At 42.4% G+C, this 22121-nt stretch overlaps 1 protein-coding gene across 1 annotated transcript; it reads left to right on the top strand.

The window, feature by feature from the left end:
- The first annotated feature begins 1477 nt into the window (after positions 1 to 1477).
- Positions 1478 to 21861, top strand: ARPC1A (actin related protein 2/3 complex subunit 1A). The gene is made up of 10 exons (XM_019541992.1): positions 1478 to 1594; positions 5593 to 5696; positions 6404 to 6508; positions 8322 to 8544; positions 12903 to 13010; positions 17156 to 17368; positions 18724 to 18799; positions 19016 to 19209; positions 20207 to 20297; positions 21496 to 21861. Exons 2-10 carry the CDS (start codon positions 5633 to 5635, stop codon positions 21532 to 21534), a joined length of 1113 nt encoding a protein of 370 aa, XP_019397537.1. The 5' UTR covers positions 1478 to 1594; positions 5593 to 5632; the 3' UTR covers positions 21535 to 21861.
- The last annotated feature ends 260 nt before the right edge of the window (positions 21862 to 22121 follow it).

Below are 22121 nucleotides of genomic sequence, written 5' to 3'. Positions count from 1 at the left end.
TAGGTAAGGGGAAAAGGGTCCTGAAAGACTGAGTTTTGTTAGAATCATAGAACCACAGAAAATTCAGGTTGGAAGGGACTTCAAAAGGTCATATCTAGTCCAACCCCCTGCTCAAAGCAGAACCAGCCCCAACTACATCATCCCAGCCAAAGCTTTGTCTACCCGGGTCTTAAAGACCTCCAAGGATGGAGATTCGAGCACCTCCCTGGGGAGCCTGTTCCAGTGTTTTACTACCCTCCTGGTGAGAAAGTTTTTTCTAAAATCTAACCTAAATTTCCCTTGCTGCAACTTGAGCCCATCGCTCCTTGCCCTGTCATCTGCCACCACCGAGAACAGTCCAGCTCCATCCTCTTTGGAAACACGCTGCACGTAGCTGAAGACTTCTATCAAATCCCTCCTCGGTTTTTCCTTCTCCAGATTAAATAAGCCCAGGTCTCCCAGCCTCTCCTCATAAGTCATGTGCCCCAGCCCCAAACCATTTTTGTTGGCTTCCACTGGATTTCTCTCCCATGTGTCCACATCCTCTCTGTAGTGGGGGCCTCAAAATTGGACACAAGATTCCAGATGTGGCCTCGCTAGTGCTGAATGGTGGGGGGTGGGGGGAGCCCACTTCCCTTGCTCTGCTGGCAATGCTTCTACTAATGCAGCTGTGTATACCGGTAGCCTTCTTGGCAACAAGGGCACACCGCTGGCTCATATTCAACTTATTGTCCACTGTCACCCCCAGGTCCTTTTCCAGAGCTGCTGCTTAGCCAGTGGGTCCCCAGCCTGTACCAGTGCCTGGGAGTGTGCCACCCGAAGCGCAGGGCTAACAGGGTCACAGCAGCGAGGCTGAAGTAGATTCTTGCTCCCGAAGTTTAACTTTGTAGACAAGCTTTGTAAAAGGGACCAGGAATAAGGGACCGACTTCAGTTCAGAGAAAAGCCCGAGCGCCACTGAAGGTAACAGGCGTGTCTCAGGGCGCAGCCTGTGTGCTTGGCAGCGAGGGCTGCATCCTGGAAGGCCCCCATGGAGCTCCTCCTGGACAAACCCTGGCAGCCCCTGGGCCACGCTGCATTGCCAGGGCTGTGCAGGTCAATGCCAGATGCATTGACTGGGAATGACGGAGGAGCCCACCTCCACCCAGGGCTCGCACCCTGCTCCTCCTCAGCCCCAGCTGCACCCCAGGCCCAAACACCCCGGCATTGACTCGCAATGAAGCGGCAATGCACTAGCAACCCCAACCCGCATCACTGCGCACGCTCCACGCTCGCCTCCAAGCTGCCCGCACTGCGCATGCTCCTACTGCTCCCTCAGCCCCACACCGCTCGCCTTTCCCCCCTGGAGACTGCGGAAAGCGGCTCGTCTTCCGTGCGCATGCGCACGGGCACGGCGGAGAAGGGGCGACTCCCGTCAGCTCCAAGCCCTCCCCCACACGGCCTTGCCTCCCGCGCGCAGGCGCACTGCGCCCAGGGGCTCCTGGCCGCCGCGCAGGCGCAGTGGCAGTTTCCTGGATCCCTTGTCAGTGCCGGGCCCCGCCGGCCGCTCCCTCTTCGGCCTCGCGTGGACTGACCAGAGTCCGCGGGCCGCCCTCCCCTCCCCTCTCCCTCACCAGGTAAGCGCTCCCGCCCCCCCGCAAGACCGTGAGTCCTCTGAGGGGCCTCGCGCCTCTCCCCCAACCCCCGCTGGGGTGCGGGAGGGGGAGGGGCAGGGGTTGCAGCCCCTTCCAGGGTGCGTGGGGGTGCGGGAGGGGGAGAGGCAGGGCGTGCAGCCCCTCCCTCCCGCGTGGGGGTGTGGGAGGGGGTGCAGCCCCACCCCCTCCCAGCCCAAGGGGTTTAGGAGCGGGACTGGGGTGGCCCCAAGTTGCCTTTGGGGAGTGGTGTCCTGAGGAGCAGGGGGCAGATAGTTCAAACGAGACAGGTGGGTGTAGGGAACGGAGGGCGTGTCTTTGTCCCCATGTGGAACGGTGCTGGAAATCAGCGCGGTGGGAGCAAGCATCCAGCCCCCCACCCCGGGGAGGGCGCAACAGGCGCGGTGATGAGTCTCTGGCTTTCTTGCCATTGTCACATGGGCCTGGAGGGCCGCAACACTGCTGGGCAGAGCGCCTCGAGTGCCCAGGGAGCGGGGACATCCTGTTTTTGGGAAATAGCTGGCAAGGGCTCGGCAGCACTTCATGAGTTGCAGCCCACATGAAGTCCAAGAGCTGGGAACCAAAGGTCGTGACACGGTGGACGGCGCGTGTTGAGTGCTGAGTTTTGGAAAATAGCTTTTTCTGGAAATAGCTGCCCACTCTGGGTGAGGATATGAGAGCGCTTCGTGCATCGCGTCGTGCCTGGTCTTGGTCCGCGTGCACAAGAGCTCTGGACGTTGAGCGTTGTGACAGTGCTGGATAGCGTGGGTTGAGTATCTAGGGGACGGTAGGGTCCCGGAAAAGAGCTCACCTGGCGTGACAGCTCCGAATTAGTTGCAGGCTTTGTTTTAGTCCATGTGCATGTAAACCCGGGAAACTAAGCGTTGACACTGCTGGATGGAGCGTGTTGAGTGCTGAGGGACCAGCAGCATCCTAGTAGAAAATAGCTCTTTGGGAAATAGCTGGTGAGGGCACGACAGCGCTTAATGAGTCGCAGCCTTGACTTAAGTCCACCACCGTGTGAATGCGGGAAATCAAGGGTTGTGGCTCTGCGGGATAGAGCACATGGAGTGTCTAGGGAACGGCAGTATCCTAGAAAATAGCTTTTTTTGGCAGAGCGTTGTCTGACACGGATGTTATCGTGGATGGAGAATTTTGCTGCATGTCAGTAATGCTGAGGAGTTGTGAGATCAGCTGGTATGAATGAGAGTGCTGCCCTGGAAACAGCTGCGTGGTGCTTAGGGCTGAGTATAGCCCCAAAATTGCATGAAGACTTCTCAGGGGGGTGGTAAAAAAAAAAAAATCGAGTTGGGAAAAGGAGATTGCAGTTACCAAATGAGAACAGGGTGTGGAGGTATTCAATTTTTTTCTTTTTCTTTTTCTTTTTTTTCTTTTTTTTTTTTGAGAATTATTTTGTAGTGTTTTGATGGCCCTCCCAAACACTACTGTCACTTGATACAAGTGAAGACAGCTGAATGTTATTAGCTCATCAGGAGGATTTATTCCCTGGAGGGACACTGTCAGTTGGAAAGAGTGGATCAAAACTCTTCCACCTTTGGGGAACAAGAGAATATGTTAGGTTAGTGCTGAATATGGGAGATCTGTTTAAGGTGAACAACAATTGTCATGAACTTTTTTCATAAGCTTCAGGACCAAACACAAGGATCATGAGTAAAATGTGTAAAGTTGATGTTATGAAGACAGGAGTGTCTCTCCAACATATGAGGCCTGTGTATTACGAAAGTATCGGATTATGGTAGGAACAGTGATTTGAAATATAAAAAATAACTATTTTTCTATATATTTGGCAATATTATATTTTGGGAAAAGAAAAAAGGGCTGAGCAATCCTTGCTGGTGGAACAGCTCTTCCACTTTTTCTGTATATGGAAACGTAGTGCTACTGGCCAGCACTATTACAAGAACCTGAAAAAAAGTGATTTGCCAACACATTTTGCTTAGATTAACAAGTGGAATCTCAAGTCATGGTTGCCCAAGGTCAGAGGTGATTCAAATTCTTGCTAATGAGTGTAAAGACATAACACCACTAATTATTTTGGTAGGACTGGATAAACCTCTTTAATAACAGTTTAGATTCATATACTAGATTACAAATAGTAAAAGAACATGTTAGGAAGATCATGGGGCAGTTAAATTACAAGCTGGCCTTTTATTTATATGAAGCTTTTAGCCATTTGTTTTCCCTCAGAATGCCCTTTTAAGAAGTAAATTTACCTGATGCTTCCCTAAGTGCAAGGTAATGTAGCACTTAAGTATTGGGCAAAAAATCTGTTTTCAAAATATTTGCATTGTTGTAACGCTCTCTGACTACTCCTCAAGGCTGTAGTACCTTTGGTACACTTGTTAAACTGTTAGTGTAAGTTTAATTTCTAAACTCAGTAAGAAGTTACTCATCTTTCAGTCACTCCCAAGTTTCTATTGGGTTGCCATTCATTTCCTGTTTGCTTCTGAATTCCTACCTTGCCCTACAGTCTCCACCCTCTGCTAACATGGCCATACTTGGGTATGTTGCCATTTCAGACTCTAATGGATGTGGGAGTCTTGCAATGACATCACTAGGATTTTTCTTTTTAGATGCATTTTGGGCAGGGGTTGGGGGTTGAACTGAGCTATTAGCCAAAGAGCAATTGCTATGAAAAGTAGTAGAAATATGTAAACAATGGAGGGAACTGGCAAATCCAGTCATAGGCACTTGGGTGTACATATTTTGTTTATTACAGGTGACTTAAATTGCTGTGATGTTATCTGCCGCCCTTTTTGGTTGTTTTTATTGTATGCTTTTGACAGTTGTGCCTGTGGAATATATTAACCCTGAAAATGCTTTCTTTATGATTACCAGCACACTTTTCAGTTGCATTTGTTCAGTGGATCCGTTCTGACACAGTCATAAATAAGGAAAAAAAATAAGATTTGAACTTTGCATTTAGTGTAATATTTACATAGTAGAAAATGTCACTATAGTGTCCAGTTTTCTTGGGGGAAAAACTTCTGTGATCTAAGCATTTCCAGTTATTTCATTGTTAATTAAAAGTAACTTCTTAGTGTACATGTGTATAGTTTTATTGTATAACGTGTCAAAATAATGTAGTTACATTTCAGTGAAATGTATAATTTTCATATTGATATATAGATGCACATACAAGTCAGGAAATTAAAAGAAACTGAATCTTTCATCTATATGCTTTCATTAAGTAGGACATCAGAGCAGTGTACCAGGATCTCTCTTTAACTAGATAATCATTTTCTAAAATTGTTCTAGTTTCATCATAAAATTATTTGGGTTTATTTAGACCAGTGGTTTTCAAACTTTTTAGATTCGGTGCACCCCTCAATAGATTTGAGACACCCCTTGGAAAATGCCAGCTCTTAATTTTTCCTCTTTTTTGACTACAGAAAAATCATATAGCAGTTCTTCTGTTGCAAATAACTTGGACCACAACAAGTCAGAACGTTTTTGGCACTGTGGATTCCTGCTTGAAAACACTGGGTTTATATTATGAATCATGTCTGCACACCTGCGAGCGCTGAGATGGCGTGGCATGCCTTGGAACCCTTGACAGGATCTCTGAGCACCCCCAGGTGCTGTCACACCCTGGTTGAGAATCACTGATTTAGACATTTCAAAACTCTGAGATGGCTTGGCCTGTCTTTCTTTTACCTGCCAAGATATGTGAAGAAGCAGTAGTTATTTTCAGTTCTTAGAGGGTGCTCACTATCTTTTATTTTAAGCACAGGAAAACAAAATTAGTTTGCATACCAAAGTAAATAGGTTCTTTACATATACTGAGATAACAAAGGCAGCTCTCTGTTAAGAATCTATACTCCTACTCCACTAGTAGTCATCTTGCACAAACAAACTACAGTAGTGGATGGAAGGGAAGAACTTTGGCAAGTGTTTACAAAATATGGCTTGGCATAAATATGTCATTTAAAATGTTATTTTTTCACTCTTACATCTTTCAGCCTTTTCACTTTTAAAACATCAGGATATCCATTATTCAGAATGTCCCTACATCAATTTTTACTAGAACCAATAACCTGCCATGCCTGGAACCGAGATCGTACTCGTAAGTACCTTATTTTTATTTTTTTCCTTTTATAGTTACTTTGTGCGTGATGCAAAACAGTATATTTATAGAAATTTGACCCAGAACTTTGAAAAAGAAAAAATAATCCAGTAGAACATGGCATCAGTTATGAAACAGTATTAGATGCATGTTGTTACTCCTGACTGCTCCTTCCAAAACTACAAGGTGTGCTATGATCTTTTAAGTCCTTTACTAGATCTTTGTCATATGGGAGATTAGTCTTGCAAATCATTAGCACAGGTGTTGAAGAGCAAAATCATAAGAATTAGGGTAACATCAGCTGCCCTGCAACTTTAGTTGCAGTGTGACCTTCCTCTTACACTCCCTTTTCCCCTGCCCTAGATCTAGCTCTTAATACCGTAATTCTCTCCGTTCTTATTTAGATTATAACCTTCAGTATTTTAATGTTTCTTTTGGACTATTCAGTAGTCAGTCACCTCACAGATCTAAAATTATTTAGAGCTTCACCAAATAGAAGATTCCCTGAAATGCATTCTGAACTCTGGAAGAAAGTTTCTTTAGTCAGAATTCTATATTCACGTGATGTAATCGCCCAGCCAAATTGCCTGGTCTTTTATGTAACATTTTGAAACCAAGAAATGCAAACTTTTGAATGGAACTTCTTTGCAAATAAATAATTTGGGATAAAAATGACCTTGCTTACTTCTTGATTATCCCCCTGGTAGAGATTGCCATTAGTCCAAATAACCACGAAGTTCACATCTATAAGAAGAGTGGAAATCAGTGGGTGAAGGCTCAAGAGCTGAAGGAACACAATGGACACATTACAGGTATGATGAGCCACGTAATACAGTTATAGAAGTGATTGATTTTGTTCTTAAGGTTCTTAGAAACTGTATTTTGTAAGGTAAAATGTGAAAGGAAGATAACAGAAAATAACTCTGCAAGATCCTTTATATTCTGTTGAAAGGTAGCTCTTATTGCTACAGTTAGTCCTTGATGTTTGCTGCAGAATGGAAATTCCACTGCAAATTGGTTGAATTTTATGAAAGAATCTTTTTCATTATAACAATACAGTATTCTTTTTAATACTGAATTGAGCGGTATGCTGTTCTTGTATTTAATTTGTATTGCCCCAGACTTCTGTACTGGTAGTGCCATTCTGTATTGCAGGAGTAGGTAGCGAGGAAAGCGGGAGGTGGTGAGGTTAGCCAAATGTCTCATGACTTGGGATAAAATTTCCCCTGCTTTTTCTGTGTTTATTACAGAAATCAATATTGTGTAATACTGTTGTTAACTTTAGAGTATTAGGTCCTGTGCTTTTTTAAATGGAAAATTAACATACATCTTAACATGGGCTATTTTGCTTTTTTAACATTTAAAAAATTGTTTTTAAAATTAAGCTAGGGAAGCTTTGGACAATAAGCTTTCTAAAAATAAGAGTTCTAAAAATATTAGGCCTCAGATTCTGCCATGTTTTTCCTCTTGAGTGGTTTTTGGTTTTTTTTTTTTTTTTTTTTGGTACCTTCCATTCTCTTTTACCTAATGGCAGGCTCAAGGAATAATCTTTCAGTACTGAAATAAAGTTGTTAAGGAAAGTCTAAATATAACTTTGTGACAGGAGGCTAAGGATTGCGCATACTGTCTTAAAAAAAAAGATGCTAAAGGAAAGAGAGGAAATAACACTGCTAGGAATCTTCCCAATTGAAAACATCCATCATTTCATAGGAAGACAGAAAAGGTTGGTTAAGAGGTTTATAGCCTGTATTTGCTCTTTTGCATTAATATTGACTTTTTCCCCTATGCCACAATTTAAATAGGCATGAAGGAGACATAAGTATTATATTATTACATAAGGACTGCTAATTCTTTGTAAAAGCCAGCACTGCCTAACTTTTAGGCCCTGAATGCATGGTTTGGCAGCAGCAAGTAGACAAGTATGCTGAAACTTTGAGAAAAGATTAAATTTACTGATTCTTTAGCTGTTGAAATAATGGGCCTCTTACTGAAATCAGTTGATATTCAGAATGGAGATAGTGTGGATAGTATGTCATAGAGCAACGATTCTCAGCTGTGGTGCTCTGGCCCACTGGGATGTTTTGAGATCTTTTTCAAGGGTGCTGTAAGGTGCCACACAGTGTTAGGTGTGCAAGCATGATTTCTAATTAAACCGTGAGATTTCAAATAGGAATCCATAGTAGCAAAAACATTCTTCCCTTTTGTGGTCTTTCTGAGTTATTTGCAACAGAAGACCAGCTCTATTATTTGTAGTCAAAAACTGAGTGAAAGCTAAGAGCTGGCACTTCCTGAGGGGTGCCTTGAGTCTAAAAAAAGGTTGAAAACCACTGTCAGAATCTGTTATGCGCACCACCTGCTGATCAGCTTTCAAAGCTTTTTCCTTATCAGACAACTTACATTCCAAAAAATCTGTTGATTTAAGGGGGATATAAATATGGAAGTCAGGAGCTGCATCATTTTAAAAATGATGGCTAAAGAATGAATGATCCAAGAAACCTTATAATGCCTTGATGGCTGTCTTCATGGCAAAGGCAATAGATGTGGTTTCCATTCTGGGTTGTATCATAGTAAACAAGGATTCTATGGGAACTGAAAGAAGGCATTAATATAAGGTCTGTGTTGCAGGTATTGACTGGGCGCCCAAGAGCGATCGCATTGTAACTTGCGGTGCAGACCGTAATGCCTATGTCTGGAGTCAAAAAGATGGTGTGTGGAAGCCAACCCTGGTGATTCTGAGAATTAATCGTGCGGCCACCTTTGTGAAGTGGTCTCCTCTGGAGAATAAATTTGCTGTAGGAAGTGGAGCTCGTCTTATATCAGTGTGCTACTTTGAATCTGAGAATGACTGGTGAGCAGACGAGACACATTTTCCATTAACACGTGAGGCATTACATTGACCTGTTTCTTTATTCCTTGCTGTATCCAAAAATACGCAGACTAGTTGACCACAGGCTTACTTTTAATTGCAGGGTTTTTTTACTTACACTTTCTCAAAATGTTCAGTGCTGTAAAGAGTATGTATTTCCACATCATGTTGTTTTACTTAGGCAACCTCCGTGAATAGCAGTACAACTAATTTCTTGGTTAGTGCCCTGAAAAATGTGTTGTTCATAGTATTGTGTACCCTCTGCCTAGAGCCCGCAATGTCTTTACTAGCAGTGTCCACTAGAGGCCACGGTGTTATACTGTCTTCTTGAGATCGTTGAAAGAACAGCAACCACAGCTACTATTCAGCTTGAGAGTCAAAGCACTCACAGCATTTTAGTGACAGTGATTTTTACTACTTTACTGTTTTACTTCAGCTTTTCTGTGCCAGATAGCAAACACTTCATGTGGCATAATAAAAGTTAACTTCATTTAGAAGAGCTGATTTTGGAATTCAGTCTTGTGGGTTGGGGAGTTGATCCCTGCGCTTTCTCAAGTTCTTTGTGCGGGAAAGCAATCTCCTTGCATGATGGACGTGATGTCTTTATCATCAAAAAGAAAGTTATAGTCCATTGTAGTGCACAGGCTGCAGATCCTTCAAGAAATGGAAAGAGAAGGACTAGGAAATCAAGGCTGAAGCTTTTTTCTGACATAGAAAGCTGTGAACACAAAGTTGAATTGACAAGCGCCTCACAGACATTAAACTCTGGCATTCTCTCTTTTGTCAAGAACACAAAAACCATTTACTGATTGTCATTTAAGATCTAAACAGACACTAAAATTCTCTCCTTGTGAGAGTGCACACCAGAATAATTAGACCTGTGTCAGAAAGACTTATTTGTCACCTTTTTTTAAAGATTTGGATTGCTAGCTAACAAGTGGTTCTGGAAAAGTACAATACCTTGAAGGGGACAATCAGATTTTATAGTGAAGTTTCCAGGAGAGGTTACATAAGAGTCTTATGTTTTTGGGTCAGCTGTTTGCAAAATTTCCTTACAGGTCTGGAATGCAGCTAGCACAAGTGTATGTTCATTGGCCACAGGGATTGCCAAATGAGACTTTCCTATCAGCATCTTGTCTCCCCAAAGAAGTGCAGGCAGCTTTTTAGGACTTGCATTTTGGTGGTAAAGACATGCTCAGGGAAACAGCAGATGAGGCTCTATACTTTTGGGGAAAACAGTAGAACCAGGCTAAGATCCTTGAGTCTCAGGAATGAAGACTCACAAATCACAGCTTTTTCGCAGTCATTTGCTCGTTCTTCATACATCTATTATTAGAGGTCTTCTGAGCAATTTCAGAAGAGAAAAAAACTACTTCATATTTGACTGTCATGTGTCAAGCCAGATAGGCTCAGAAACATCAAATTCAGTGCGACAACTAAGCATACAAGACCAGTATTTAGATTTATGGCCATTTCTTCCCCACCCATCCATTTTCTGCCTCTCCCTCTACTTCCCCAGGATAGGCTGGAATTACAACAGAGTAATGGGTCTTGCTAGTCAGTCAGAGGACTATGCCATCCAATCACAGATTCATATTTCTTATCATGCCACGTCCTGGCTCTCCGAAAAGGTACAGAGAAGGGCAACAAGGATGATTTGTGGAATGGAGGGGCTTCCATATGAGGAGAAATGAAAGAGGCTAAGTCTATTCAGTTTAAAAAAGAGGTGCTTGGGGGGGCATGATAGGGTTTACAATATACTGTATTGTGAAGAGAAATTAAATAGGGATTGATTTATTCTCATAAGATGAGAAGTAGGGGTCACAAAATGAAACTAGTAGGTAGTAAGTTTAAAATTAACAAAGGAAAGTTATTTTTCACACACCATGCAATTAGAGTGTGGAACTCATTGCCACCAGATGTTGTGAAAGCTGACAGTTTAGCCAGATTCAAAAAGGGATTGGAAAAATTGTTGGAGGAAAGGTGCATCGGTAGCTGTTGAGCATGGGAGATAGGTTTATAGCCTCTGATTCAGAACTTCCTAGACTTTAAATGTTGGCGGCTGCAAGTGAGAGAGGAGCGGTAGAAAAAGCCCTGGTCACACCCTGTTCCCTCTCGCTTTCAACATCCACTTTCTGACACTGTGTGACAGGAGACTGGACAAGGTGGACTTTTGGTATGACCCAAGGAAATAGCAGTTATGTTTTTATAAATGTAGCTTTTAATTGTTTTGTAGTTTATAACATTATGAGTAACTTCTATCCAGTATGAATTTGTACAGCTTTCATAATAATCGAGGATCCGAGTTTTCCGTTTGCAATGGAAAAACACAGCAGAACCCATTTTTCTCATTTTAAGAAAAACAACCTGGATTTTTTTTCTTTTAAAAGAGAAACATGTGGGAAACGGTGGGTTTCCCCTTGCAGGCTGGCAGACTTCTAGCTTGCAAGGGGCTGGAGGGAATGGGAGGAGGACGATCCAGGCAGGGGTACCAAGTGCATGTGCACACGTTCACATCCACATGGCCACCAGGCAGCCTGGAGAGCAGCTCCCGCAGGTGAGTCTGGTGGTGGCAGGGGGTGGGGGCTAGGGGCAATTGAGGCCCCATAGTGATGGAGTTGGGCGGGTCTGGGGCTGCTTCCCAGCCCAGGCAGTGTGTGGGGCCTGGGCCTGGAATGTGCGGCCACAGGGCTTTGGTGGGGAGCGGGACAGAGCTACAGGCAGCTTGTCTGGGGGGCCAAGGGCTGGTTCTCTGCCCCTGTGCGTACTCATGGGGAGCATGTCCCTCCCAGATTTGTGCATGGAGCAAGGGTGGAGGTGTGCTGGCAGCTGTGGGCTCAGGGCTGCCCACCCTACTGCCCTTCCCTTGGGGTCTCCACAACCCAGCGGGCAGGACCCGGCACAGCAGGACAGAGCGGGGTGGGGAAGCTTGGTGCCCCATGAGCCTTGTGCCATCCTGGCGAGGTGCCCCCTGCTTGCCTGGCAGCAGTCGGAGTGGCAGCACAGAGTTGTGCCTCCCACTGCTCCCAGGCGGGCCAGGGGTGCCTCACCATGATGGTGCGCAGCTCTCAGTGGCTGCAGCAAGCTTCCCTGCCCAGCTCCACTGTGCCCGGCCGTTCTGGGTCTCGCCTGCTGGCCTGGTGGGAGGGTGGCAGGGCAGGGAGCTCAAGCTGTCCCCCCTCCCCCCAGATGGGCTCCGTTCTAGCTGTGGGAGAGGGGGAGCCAGGCTCCACGCTCCACTTCGCCACCGCAGCAGCCTCTGCCACTTCCCACAGGCAGCAGCTGGGGCTCAGGCACTGCTGGGGGGCGCGGGGAGCTCCAGACCCGGGTCCCTGGCCCTGTAGCTCTGGCAGCTGGGGACACTCCAGCAGGGGTGGGTGTTGGGGGGCAACGGCTTGGACAGGACACTGGCATATCAGGGCTGCTCAGCACCACAAAGCAGAGGGCGGGGGATGACACAGCTGCAGCTGTGGCCACGTCCTGGCAAGCGAAGGGGGCAGAGTAAGCTATGATTTTCCATGATAAAAACCCAAAATCAAACACCGAAATGTATAGGTATTTAGAATTTATTTTATGAGAGCAATGGAGGCGCTGGTAGGCTTCCAAATTTCTTTAAAATTGTAAATATGTCAATAAAATATTGTGTTCAGCTGATACCTAAATATATAGTGGCAATTCATTTTAATCATGGAAAAACACAGATTTGGGGGTCTTAGGGTTTTTATCAGAGAATCTGAGTTTTTAAATAGAGTAAACCAGAATCCCTGTAACAATTATGGAATAAAAAGATCAAAAAAATTAGTAACCAATAGAAAATGCTTCAAAATTCTCTGCAGAAAGGGTGTACTCGTAACGTCTTAAAAAAGAAAGTAATAGCTGCTGATCTTATGATTCAGCAGCGAGTTCCTGTTCTTGGGGGTCTTCCGAATGGGGAAGCTACTACATTAAAGTCAAGTTAGTGAGACCACAGCTGGAGGAGTTACCATTGCAGTTTATTAAAGCGTTCAAAAAAAACTGGTTTCAAAGGCAGATCTGCCTCAGTACAGAAGTCTGTTCATGATTTTTTGGGTGTAGTAATTGATGCCTGACTATACTACAGGTTCATGAACTGGGTTTGTGGAATCTAATCTGTAATGCTTTTTTGAAATGATTTTGTAACATTTCAAGCTGAATAGAAAAAGGTGAAAGGAAGGAGCAAAATGTCAGTTCTGTTACAAGGCTGGTGTATTTCCAGTCACGTGCCAGGGAGATTTGATATGTAGGAGTTCTGCTGCCTGCTGTTCTAGTCTTTGGTTACACGTATGTTTTTCTACAGGAATGTTTTGTTTCGTTTTATGTAGGTGGGTGAGCAAACATATTAAAAAGCCTATTCGCTCCACTGTACTTAGCCTGGACTGGCACCCCAATAACGTCTTGCTAGCTGCTGGATCCTGTGACTTCAAATGCAGGTGAGAGTCAGTAAAATATTTTGAAAGAGGTTTTGTGTTAGTGGTTCAGATCATTGAGCAATAAGACTGTATTAATCCTGTGTACACCACCCAAATAGAAAACAGGCCTATCACATACTAAACTACAAATAGTTTTGAAAAACTGAAGAATCTTTGCCCCTACACCTGAGCTTTGGCTGTTTAATGTTTATCTCTGCGAGTCAGTGTTACTCTCGTAGAGTAGCGCTTTTATTTACAAGTTCTGCTTCCATACTTTATATTCGGCTCCATGCTGCTCTCAGTGTGAAATCAGACTGATAGGCACCATCTGTCTAAAATAGTTTAACAGTGGCCAGAGATCTTGGTGTAGAAGAACTGCAAACTTGTGCCTAGACTGTCCCAAGCCAGTGCAAATGGATCTCTGCATGTAGTACCTGTTAAAATCAATGTGAATCGGTGTTGGGGGAATGCCCTGTGGAATCAGGCACTACAGAGGTAACTGCGTGGTGACAATATGTTGTTCATGTTTTACGTAATCTGTACCTGGTTAAAAAAAAAAAAAGTGTGGGGGGGAGTTATTTATCCTAAAGTAAGTATTAAAGCTTAGAAATAGGATATGTATTCAAAATGTCTCCGAAGACAAAAATGCTAGGGCCAAATGTTATATACATATATTTTCATACAAAATTAAATGCAGCAATCACTTGATTTTTCGATGTTGCCTGTCACTTTTCATGTGAGTTCCTGTTTGTTGGATAAAGTCAAGCTTGTTTAAATTGTCCCCTGCATTTTTATTGGCTGTGGTACATATCAACATTACATTTCTGAACCCACCCTCTTCTCTAAACAGTCTTCCTTTGCTTTCCAGAAACAGATGCATTTCAGGTGCAAATCTGCTTTCGTGTGTATTTGTAACAGGGTGGGTTTGATTGAAATCAAATTGGTTTAAATCATGATTTAAATCACTCAGGAAGCCTTTACTTAATCACTGTTTTCTGCAAAAAGTGCATTCTTGTTGTTTGATATCCTTTATTTGTATAACTTCTTGAAACTTTGTACTTTTAGAGAAAGGTAAGGGCTTGGCTGTGTGCACACAAACTTGCAAAGAGACAATAGGGCTGATGGATGGGTAAACGTATCTGTTATCTCTCATCTCCATATACTGCTGCTAACAAGGATGTTATCTCTGGAGACGACAAATTCTCCCTGTGCCTGAAGAAGGGCGTTTGTGCCTGAAAGCTTGCAAAGAACAATTTTTCCAGCTATTCAGTTGGTCTAATAAAAGATATCACATCTGCCCAAAGAACCTTGTCTGTCTGTGATCTCTGGAGAGAGAAATCCACAGTCTAAGAACGCAAACTAAGCACCACAGAGATGCTTAATGGGATCTTCTAGAGTGAGCACTGAGTCCCATTGGGTTGAGTGTTTTTCTTTAAACTTTACTAATCTATAGAGGAACCACCTGGAACCCCATAAGATTGGGCCCCTAATGTAGTCTGTGGCCTGCTGTGACCTATTTGTAAACTTCTAAAAAGGTTACATGAATATATTGTCTCAAATTATGTAATTAGAAGGTATCATTCATATTCCATGATAATATCTTTGAGCTTTAATACATCTTAAATTAAAACTCGATATAAGTTTATTTTTAAAAGCATCTTAAGAAAAAATAGGATTAAATAAAAAAAAATTTGATTTAAATAAAGAATCCATTTTTAAAATTGTTTTTAAAAATTGTTGATTTTTATCCACCCTTGTTTGTAAAGCATGTTAGGACCTTGTAGAATGAAGGCTGAAATCAATTGCTTTGATATTGCCAGTTATGGTAGGCTTAACTTTTTTTGTCTTGATACTTTGGGTACTTTTCCCAATGCTGCTTGTATTTCAAAAGATACTCTGCATACCCTCTGACTGCCCCCAAGAAGTTGGAATCGAACACCTTTTATAATACCTTGTTCAGTATAATTAGGCCTCCCTAAAGAATGCCAAGAAGTGATGTGGAAGTACCGTAGATTGCAGCATCTTTCAAGGATTTCCCTAGAACAGAATAATGTTTCTAAACACTTTCACCTTATACTTTTTCTGCTGGACACTGCCCTGCATTTTATTCCTTTGGAAATGGTCTAGCCTGGCATGGGATCGTTCTGTCTTCATTTTTAAAAGTTTACGTTATGTGATGGACCCTATAACACCAGCAGCATCTGATCAGAGTGGAAGAAATTTCAGTGTAGGTGCATCAAAGGAAAGAAATGTAAATATATATTTGCATTTCCAAAACTCTTTGTTGTATTGCCTAGAGCAGTAATTCTCAACCAGGGTGCCCTGTGATCCCCTCAAGGCTGATGCAGGGTGCCACTCAAAGTTAGCAGTGTAAGGGTTACAAACATGATTTCTAAAAGAAATCCATAGTTGTGGTCTTTCTGCATTCTTTGCAATGCTCAAACTACTCTGTTATTTTTCTTGTAATCAAAAAAGAGGTAAAACTAAGTCGGGATTTTTTAAGGGGTGCTTTGAGTCTATCCAGATGTGACTTGAGCCTAAAAAGGTTGAGCCATTGGCCTAAAAGCATTTTTTTCCTTCACTGAACAGGGAATAAACATCTTTTGAATTCTGGTTCCAGGTGAATAGTTAGTTATATGCCAGGAGTAATAAAAGCATCTGGGCTTGCAGCACATGTCTGCACAGATAAGTGGTTCTGAAGGAAGTTATTAAGTGGATCAGCCAAGCTCAGCACTAGCTAGTCGTATACATCAGATCAAGTAAGCAGGAGACATTTTGGGGGGGAAGGTGAAAGGAACTGTAGGTTGATTGGTATTTAGTAACATTTAAGATGGCTGTCTTTGCTGAGCCATATGGTCTCTCCTCTCTCTTACTCAAAAAAAAAAAAAAAAAAAGAGAGAGAGAAGGAGTATAGCTAACAACTCAAAGAAGTGTGTGTCGTGTTGTAGCTGGAACAGTGTTGCTGTGGAAATAAAGGTCGTATTCTGGCACTCTTTTGAATATAGAGACCTTCAAGCTGAGATTGGTTTAGGGAGAAACCTTGATAAATGAAAGGATTTTTTTTAACCACTAGTCACTTTCCAGTTCTCATTAGCAGGGACCAATTTATTCTTCCCTCGTATCAAAGACTGCTGCTTTTAATATATGATGCCCTATTTCCATACATTAACTGAGCCCTCCTCCTGAATTCTTGTAAATGACTCTTATGTACAGGCCTTATAGCTAACTCCATTTTAAACTGACAGGGCTGATTTAACCCATGCTTAGAGTTCATATCTGTTAACTCGGAACTCTCGGAGAACGTTATTGCAATGAAAACCTTTTATTCCTCTTCTAAATTAATCAGATTTATTCAGTTATTTGAAAAGCGTGTGTCATTAATGCAGAGTGTATAAAGCAAAATGTTATTGTAACCTCATTTTTTAAAATTCCTCTTCATTTCTAACCATGACCACAAGCCTTTGACCACTATTGCTCTTAATCTCAATGTTTCACTGTGGGTATAATGATGAGGTTCAAGTAGAACGGTCTAACTGGTTTGCTTTTCCGGGTCAGTGGATTAGCTACTGTTGTAATCCTGTGTTTGTGATGTCATAATAACTTCCATGGAAACAGCCAAGAACACCATATTGTGCCATTCCTGAGTCATGTAAAAGGAATTTGATTATAGGAGGAGAGTTTCTATTTTAAATGTATCTTGATAAATAAGTGGTGGGAAAAGAAGTTAAAAACGCTAACAGTTTAGGTTTTGATGCATTCTGGGTGTATCTACATGAGACGCTACTGTGCAGTAGCATTGGTGGGTGCTAACCATGATGTGATGCTACTGCGCAGTAGTAATGAGCTCCTACGCGGCAGCGTCTGAAAAAAAGCAAACGTGCAGGGATGCTATTCCGCAGTAACACTAGTTACTGTGCAGTCATTTAGTACTTGCTTATGCAAATAATAAATGACTGCAAAGTCTGCTGCCTATGTAGGGTGCAGCCTCTTTCATTCATCCCAAAGGCTACCACCCAATAATAGTCTGCTGCCAAAAGAAACTGTGAACTATGACCTCTTAGCACAATATAATGAGCGTGGGTCCTAGTGACTCTAACATGAGATTTTTACACAGTTGAAGTGTGTTTCTTTCTTCCCGTTATCACTTTGGTGTCTCTTATTTGCAGAGTGTTTTCTGCTTACATTAAGGAAGTGGATGAAAAGCCAGCCAGCACACCATGGGGCTCCAAGATGCCCTTCGGTCAGCTAATGTCAGAGTTTGGTGGTGCTGGAAGTGGTGGATGGGTGCACAGTGTCAGCTTTTCTGCCAGTGGTAACCGCCTTGCCTGGGTCAGCCATGATAGTACTGTGTCAGTTGCTGATGCATCGAAAAACATGATGTAAGTGTTCTTTTTGATCTTTGTTTTTAACCATCTGATGTGAGGGTAGTGCAAACAACCAGTTGCAACACAGGCAGTGAAGCTGTCATTTCCGGGATTGTTATATCCAGTTCTGGAAGACTTTTTAGTGTCTAAAACTGTCCCTGGTGCCTATTCAGGATGGCTCTTAAAAATTAAAGAAAAGCCATCATTCCTCTTACTGCCTCCGCTGCCCCCCCTTTTTTTCTCTCATTTGGGGAGTTCCTACAGCAGTGCAGTTTTTTGCTTTTGAATCTCATGCTGGTGAGAAACTGTGTTCCCTTGTGGAATGGCTGTAGGAGATTTGAGAGCCTTCCTAATTCTTTACACAGCCACTCCTTGTTTGATGGTAGTAACAGGAGCTTTGGGAATAAGCTGTTTGTTCCACAAAATCTCCATTTCATACCTGTCTTCTTAACACTTTATTTATTAACAAGGCTTATTACATCCTCCAACCTGATAGGAAAAAAATACATATTTTACTGCCTTTTCTGTATTTGTATAATCTAAGAACAGTTTTACAGCTCCGCTCCCTTCCCTTCAGAATGGAGAGAGGAATTCTTTCTTTTCTGGGGTTTGGTGAACAGAGAGATCTAGAAGATAATCCAGGCACAGCTGTGTTTAAATCTGATATGGTGATGAACGCAGTATAAATAGAAAGATCATTAAATAATACTGGTGATCTAGGACATCAAAAATATGGCCTGTTAGTTCATTTTCTTTGAGTTTGTTGTAAATGTGAAAGATGAAGTCCTTTTATGTTGTCAAAAATGCCCAGCTATTCCCTTTTGAAAGGGAAACTACCAGGTACCTTAACCACTGTTTTATTTCTTGTTGACGTCATAGAAATATGACTACTTGTCTTCCCAGTTTGGGCCTTTTCTGTTTAGGAAATATCATCATTGCTGGAAGTTAATGTTTAACTTACTGTCTCTGCTTGTACACAGAAAGCTATATAATGTCAACTCACAGCCTGGAAAACTTTTTCTAGTTAATACTGGCTCCTGCTATTGGCTACATAGCAACACAGTATAAAATACTGTGGGATTTTTATAGACATTGACTACTGTGTTTTTGTATTCTCTTCATTAATTTCCTGGGGCCATGACATTGGCTTAACACAGCAATAGATTGTATAGGACACTTCCACTAGGCTAAAGCTACTTGTAGGTAAACCACAACCTGCTTGTGTCACTTTAATGCATCATCTTATAGTAAGTGGGTTTATACTGACTTCTGTCCTAGTAGTCATGTCTGAGAATGGGCCCTTTTGTATCCTTTGAAATGAAAGAGGAGTTTCCATGAAGCCTGCCTTTAACAATGTTCTTATGTTTTAGGGTTTCACAGCTGAAAACAGAGTTCCTCCCACTCCTGAGCCTATCATTTGTCTCTGAGAACAGCGTGGTGGCAGCTGTAAGTGTGTCTCTTGTTTTCTCATTGTAAAATGTGGTAGTGCTTTAGCAAGAGGGTAATGCACACATTATGGAGTGAGTCAATAATGATAAGCTCTTCAGAAGCATCTCAGCATTAACTGCTTTGCAGCAATGAGGTCTAGAAAGTAAGGACTCTGCTTCTAATTAGCTAGAAGTGTATTTTTCCTTGATATGTTTTAATGATGTCTTTTTGCAGGGTCATGATTGCTGCCCCATGCTCTTTAACTGTGATGAACGTGGTTCCCTGACCTTCATTTCCAAACTAGACATTCCAAAACAGAGCATCCAGCGCAATATTTCTGCTATGGAACGTTTCCGAAACATGGACAAGAGAGCCACTACAGAGGATCGCAACACTACTTTGGAGACGCTGCACCAAAACAGCATTACGTGAGTGCCTGGGCATCCAGAACACTTGGTTTGCAGAACATATGAGACTTTCTAATGGTCTTGAATTTGTGATACCAGATCAGATAAATGTCCCAGGCCTTATCTTATGCTGACAGTTGCCTATTCTTGGTACTTTGCAGGAAAGTAAAATGTCTTATTGTACCAGGCTAATTCTGTGGCTCTTTGCACATGTGGTGACTGTTGGGAAGCATCTTTTCAGACATCTTGGGCAAGCATCACATATTATGAATGAAGAGATATAATTGCTCCAGTTTTTTCCATAATTTGATGAAAGTAAATGGTTAACATTTGTACACATTATTTCCATTTACTCAAATGTCATGACTGTCACAATTCAGACCTGTAGTATATGATTTATATGTTGAATCAAGCACATTTACTTAGAGCCACCAAACCCAGAAAGAAAAATTACCTAACAAATCATCTATTGTCTCATTTAAAAACTTATTTCAATGTTTATGATTCTTCAAACAAGTGAATAAAGTTAATCATATGCGATGTTCCTGTTGGTGCCTGAAGTTGTGCACAAAAGGCACTCATTTCTAATGCAAAGTTTGCTTAAATTATACATGCTTTATAATAACACTGGCTGCGTTTCCACATCTCTCAAGTGCTACCTCCTATCCTCCTGCCTTGGCAGAATTGCTTAGCTGTTCTCGCTTCTTGAAGACACGAGGCAGGGAACTGTCTTTCAAGTTCAGGTTCCAAAATAAAGCTGACAAAAGGGTTCCAGGAAGACTCTGCGGTATCCTTTTCATGTGGTGCTTTGCCTGCTTTTCTTTTCCAAGGAGTCTGTCAAAATCTGGCAGAAGGCATATGTGAAACTCATGTCGCTCTTCTTTGGGGAGAACAAGGATAGAACATTTCTCAAAGCCGTACATATCCAGTGTTCTGAAGCGCATTTAATGTTGCCTGCTACTTTCTGGCTCTCTGGTTTTCAGGGCTGTCTCACAGCTGTCGCTTCTTTGTTTTTCAGCCAAGTGTCTATTTATGAGGTAGACAAACGTGATTGTCGCAAGTTCTGCACCACTGGCATTGATGGAGCAATGACCATCTGGGACTTCAAGGTAGAGTTTTATTACCTTGTGCGAGCTGGATGCAGTGTTAGTCACTTTGTTTTTCTCTGGGCATTGCCTGTAATTATTAGCATTGTGTTAGCACTGGGGACTCTAGACTCTGGCTCCTTAGGACCGTTTAGAAACTTCTTAGGGAAGATAAATCCCAAAATCAACAAACGCAGAAGTATTTTGCTAAGCAGATGGTGCTAATCCAGACTAACTTTCTCCTGGGACCTCTCATATCCCTAAAGAATCCTGCTAATTCTCTTCTCTTTCCAATCCCCATATTTCTTCAGATTTTAACTGCAAGTCTGGTGGCTAAGGAGAACAGAATAATTGTTGGAGCAAGAAGTCCACTGTGCCCTTCCTTTTTTTTTCTCCTTCCCTTGGCACTGTGCTTAATGTCTTTGCAGCACCCAGAGTCTGTAGAGATTTTTTTCTTTGAAAAAAATGAGTGGCAAGAAAGCACCAGTGGGGGGAGAAGGGATACAGGAAACTTAAGGTGGAAAAGCCTGAACGACTTTAAATATTTCAAGTTTCTAGGCTAATTTTTACTTGTTTTAAAACAACAATGGCTTCTTCATGGAAAATAGAGGTTCTGATTACATTGATAGCACAAGATCTCACAGATTGCTGCCTGCCCTTCCCACAGCAGGTAGTCCTACTTATTAGAAATATAGCTGGAACATACTAGGATTAGGGCTCCATCAATTTTATGGAACTTCTTTCCCTAAAAAACCTTCTACATGTGCCCTCTTCTCTGCCAGAGGCATTTCCGTCAGGCCAAATGCCTTCCTGGTTTCCTGTTCTACTGCTGATAGGCCGGCAGATGTCACTCTCGGCCTACTCGCCCTCTAGTTGAGGGCTAAACACACAATTTTTGCAAAGGAGCTGTCGGTTGCTTTTCTGCTGGAGGCGGAGGCCCTGGACCAGGGTTGGGGCTGAGCGAGGGAATTCTATTTTGGGGAATTGAGATTAGATTTAATCTTTCTAAAAAGTGCTTTAATCCATTTTCTGGGAAAAATTGGATGGCTTACGTAGCTGGGAGCTCAGAATAGATGATCAAACTGATCCCTTCTGGCCTTAGGATATGACTTTAGGAACCAGAATCTCCTGTTTTTCTTTGTCTTGTTCCATCATTTATTTAGGCCCTCAAGCAAAAATATATTTAACACAGGATGCTGATTAACATTTCCTCTCTCCCAAGACCTTAGAGTCCTCTATCCAAGGTCTACGAATCATGTAAAGACGAATCTCCGTTATCTAGCATGACAAACTGCTTGACAGAATGCAGCTCCAGCATCTGCAAAGACCTGACAAGGGATAAGGAAGGTGGATCATTTGGAAGCCCTGAGAAAATATGGCTTGGCAGATTTCCTTTGAAATATAAATTTGGTGACGTGTTGGTTTCAAAATCAGCTGTGATTGTCTTTTTTTTTTTTTGGTTGTTTCATTCCATACTTTACCAAAGCTGCTCCTTAAGTAGTTTATTGCAGGAAGTTATGAATCACTAACTTAAAAGGGGAATTTTATGTAAATTGTCTGCTAGAAATTAAAAAGAAAATACAGAATGTGTCTGTAGTTTGATTCCTCATTAATGATCACCGAAACAGGGCTGAGTGCATGGTGGAGGGGAAGAAACATTGAAGGGTTCTTCTCTATCAGCTGTTGGAGTTCCCCCTTTTCAGTTAAAGGCTTTTTGCAAGTTTCTTGGTAAGAATGAATCTAACCAGACTTCTTTCCAAAGGAAAATCCTGCTTGTGGAAAGTTGTAATTTTAGACGATGAAGACTTTGTTTCACTGGTTATTTCCGGACTGGGTGGTCCTGTCTGC

Source organism: Crocodylus porosus, unplaced genomic scaffold (assembly GCF_001723895.1).
Source record: "Crocodylus porosus isolate Cpor-Errol unplaced genomic scaffold, CroPor_comp1, whole genome shotgun sequence".
Lineage (NCBI taxonomy): Eukaryota > Metazoa > Chordata > Crocodylia > Crocodylidae > Crocodylus > Crocodylus porosus.
This window is presented reverse-complemented; position numbering and strand designations above follow the sequence as displayed.

Bases quoted from the DNA above. Each gene is read 5' to 3' on its own strand.
- ARPC1A (XM_019541992.1), top strand. From the start codon at position 5,633: ATGTCCCTACATCAATTTTTACTAGAACCAATAACCTGCCATGCCTGG. The intron at 18,800-19,015 runs GTAAGTGTGTCT...GTCTTTTTGCAG, and splicing joins AGAACAGCGTGGTGGCAGCT to GGTCATGATTGCTGCCCCAT. The intron at 20,298-21,495 runs GTAGAGTTTTAT...CTCTCTCCCAAG, and splicing joins TGACCATCTGGGACTTCAAG to ACCTTAGAGTCCTCTATCCA.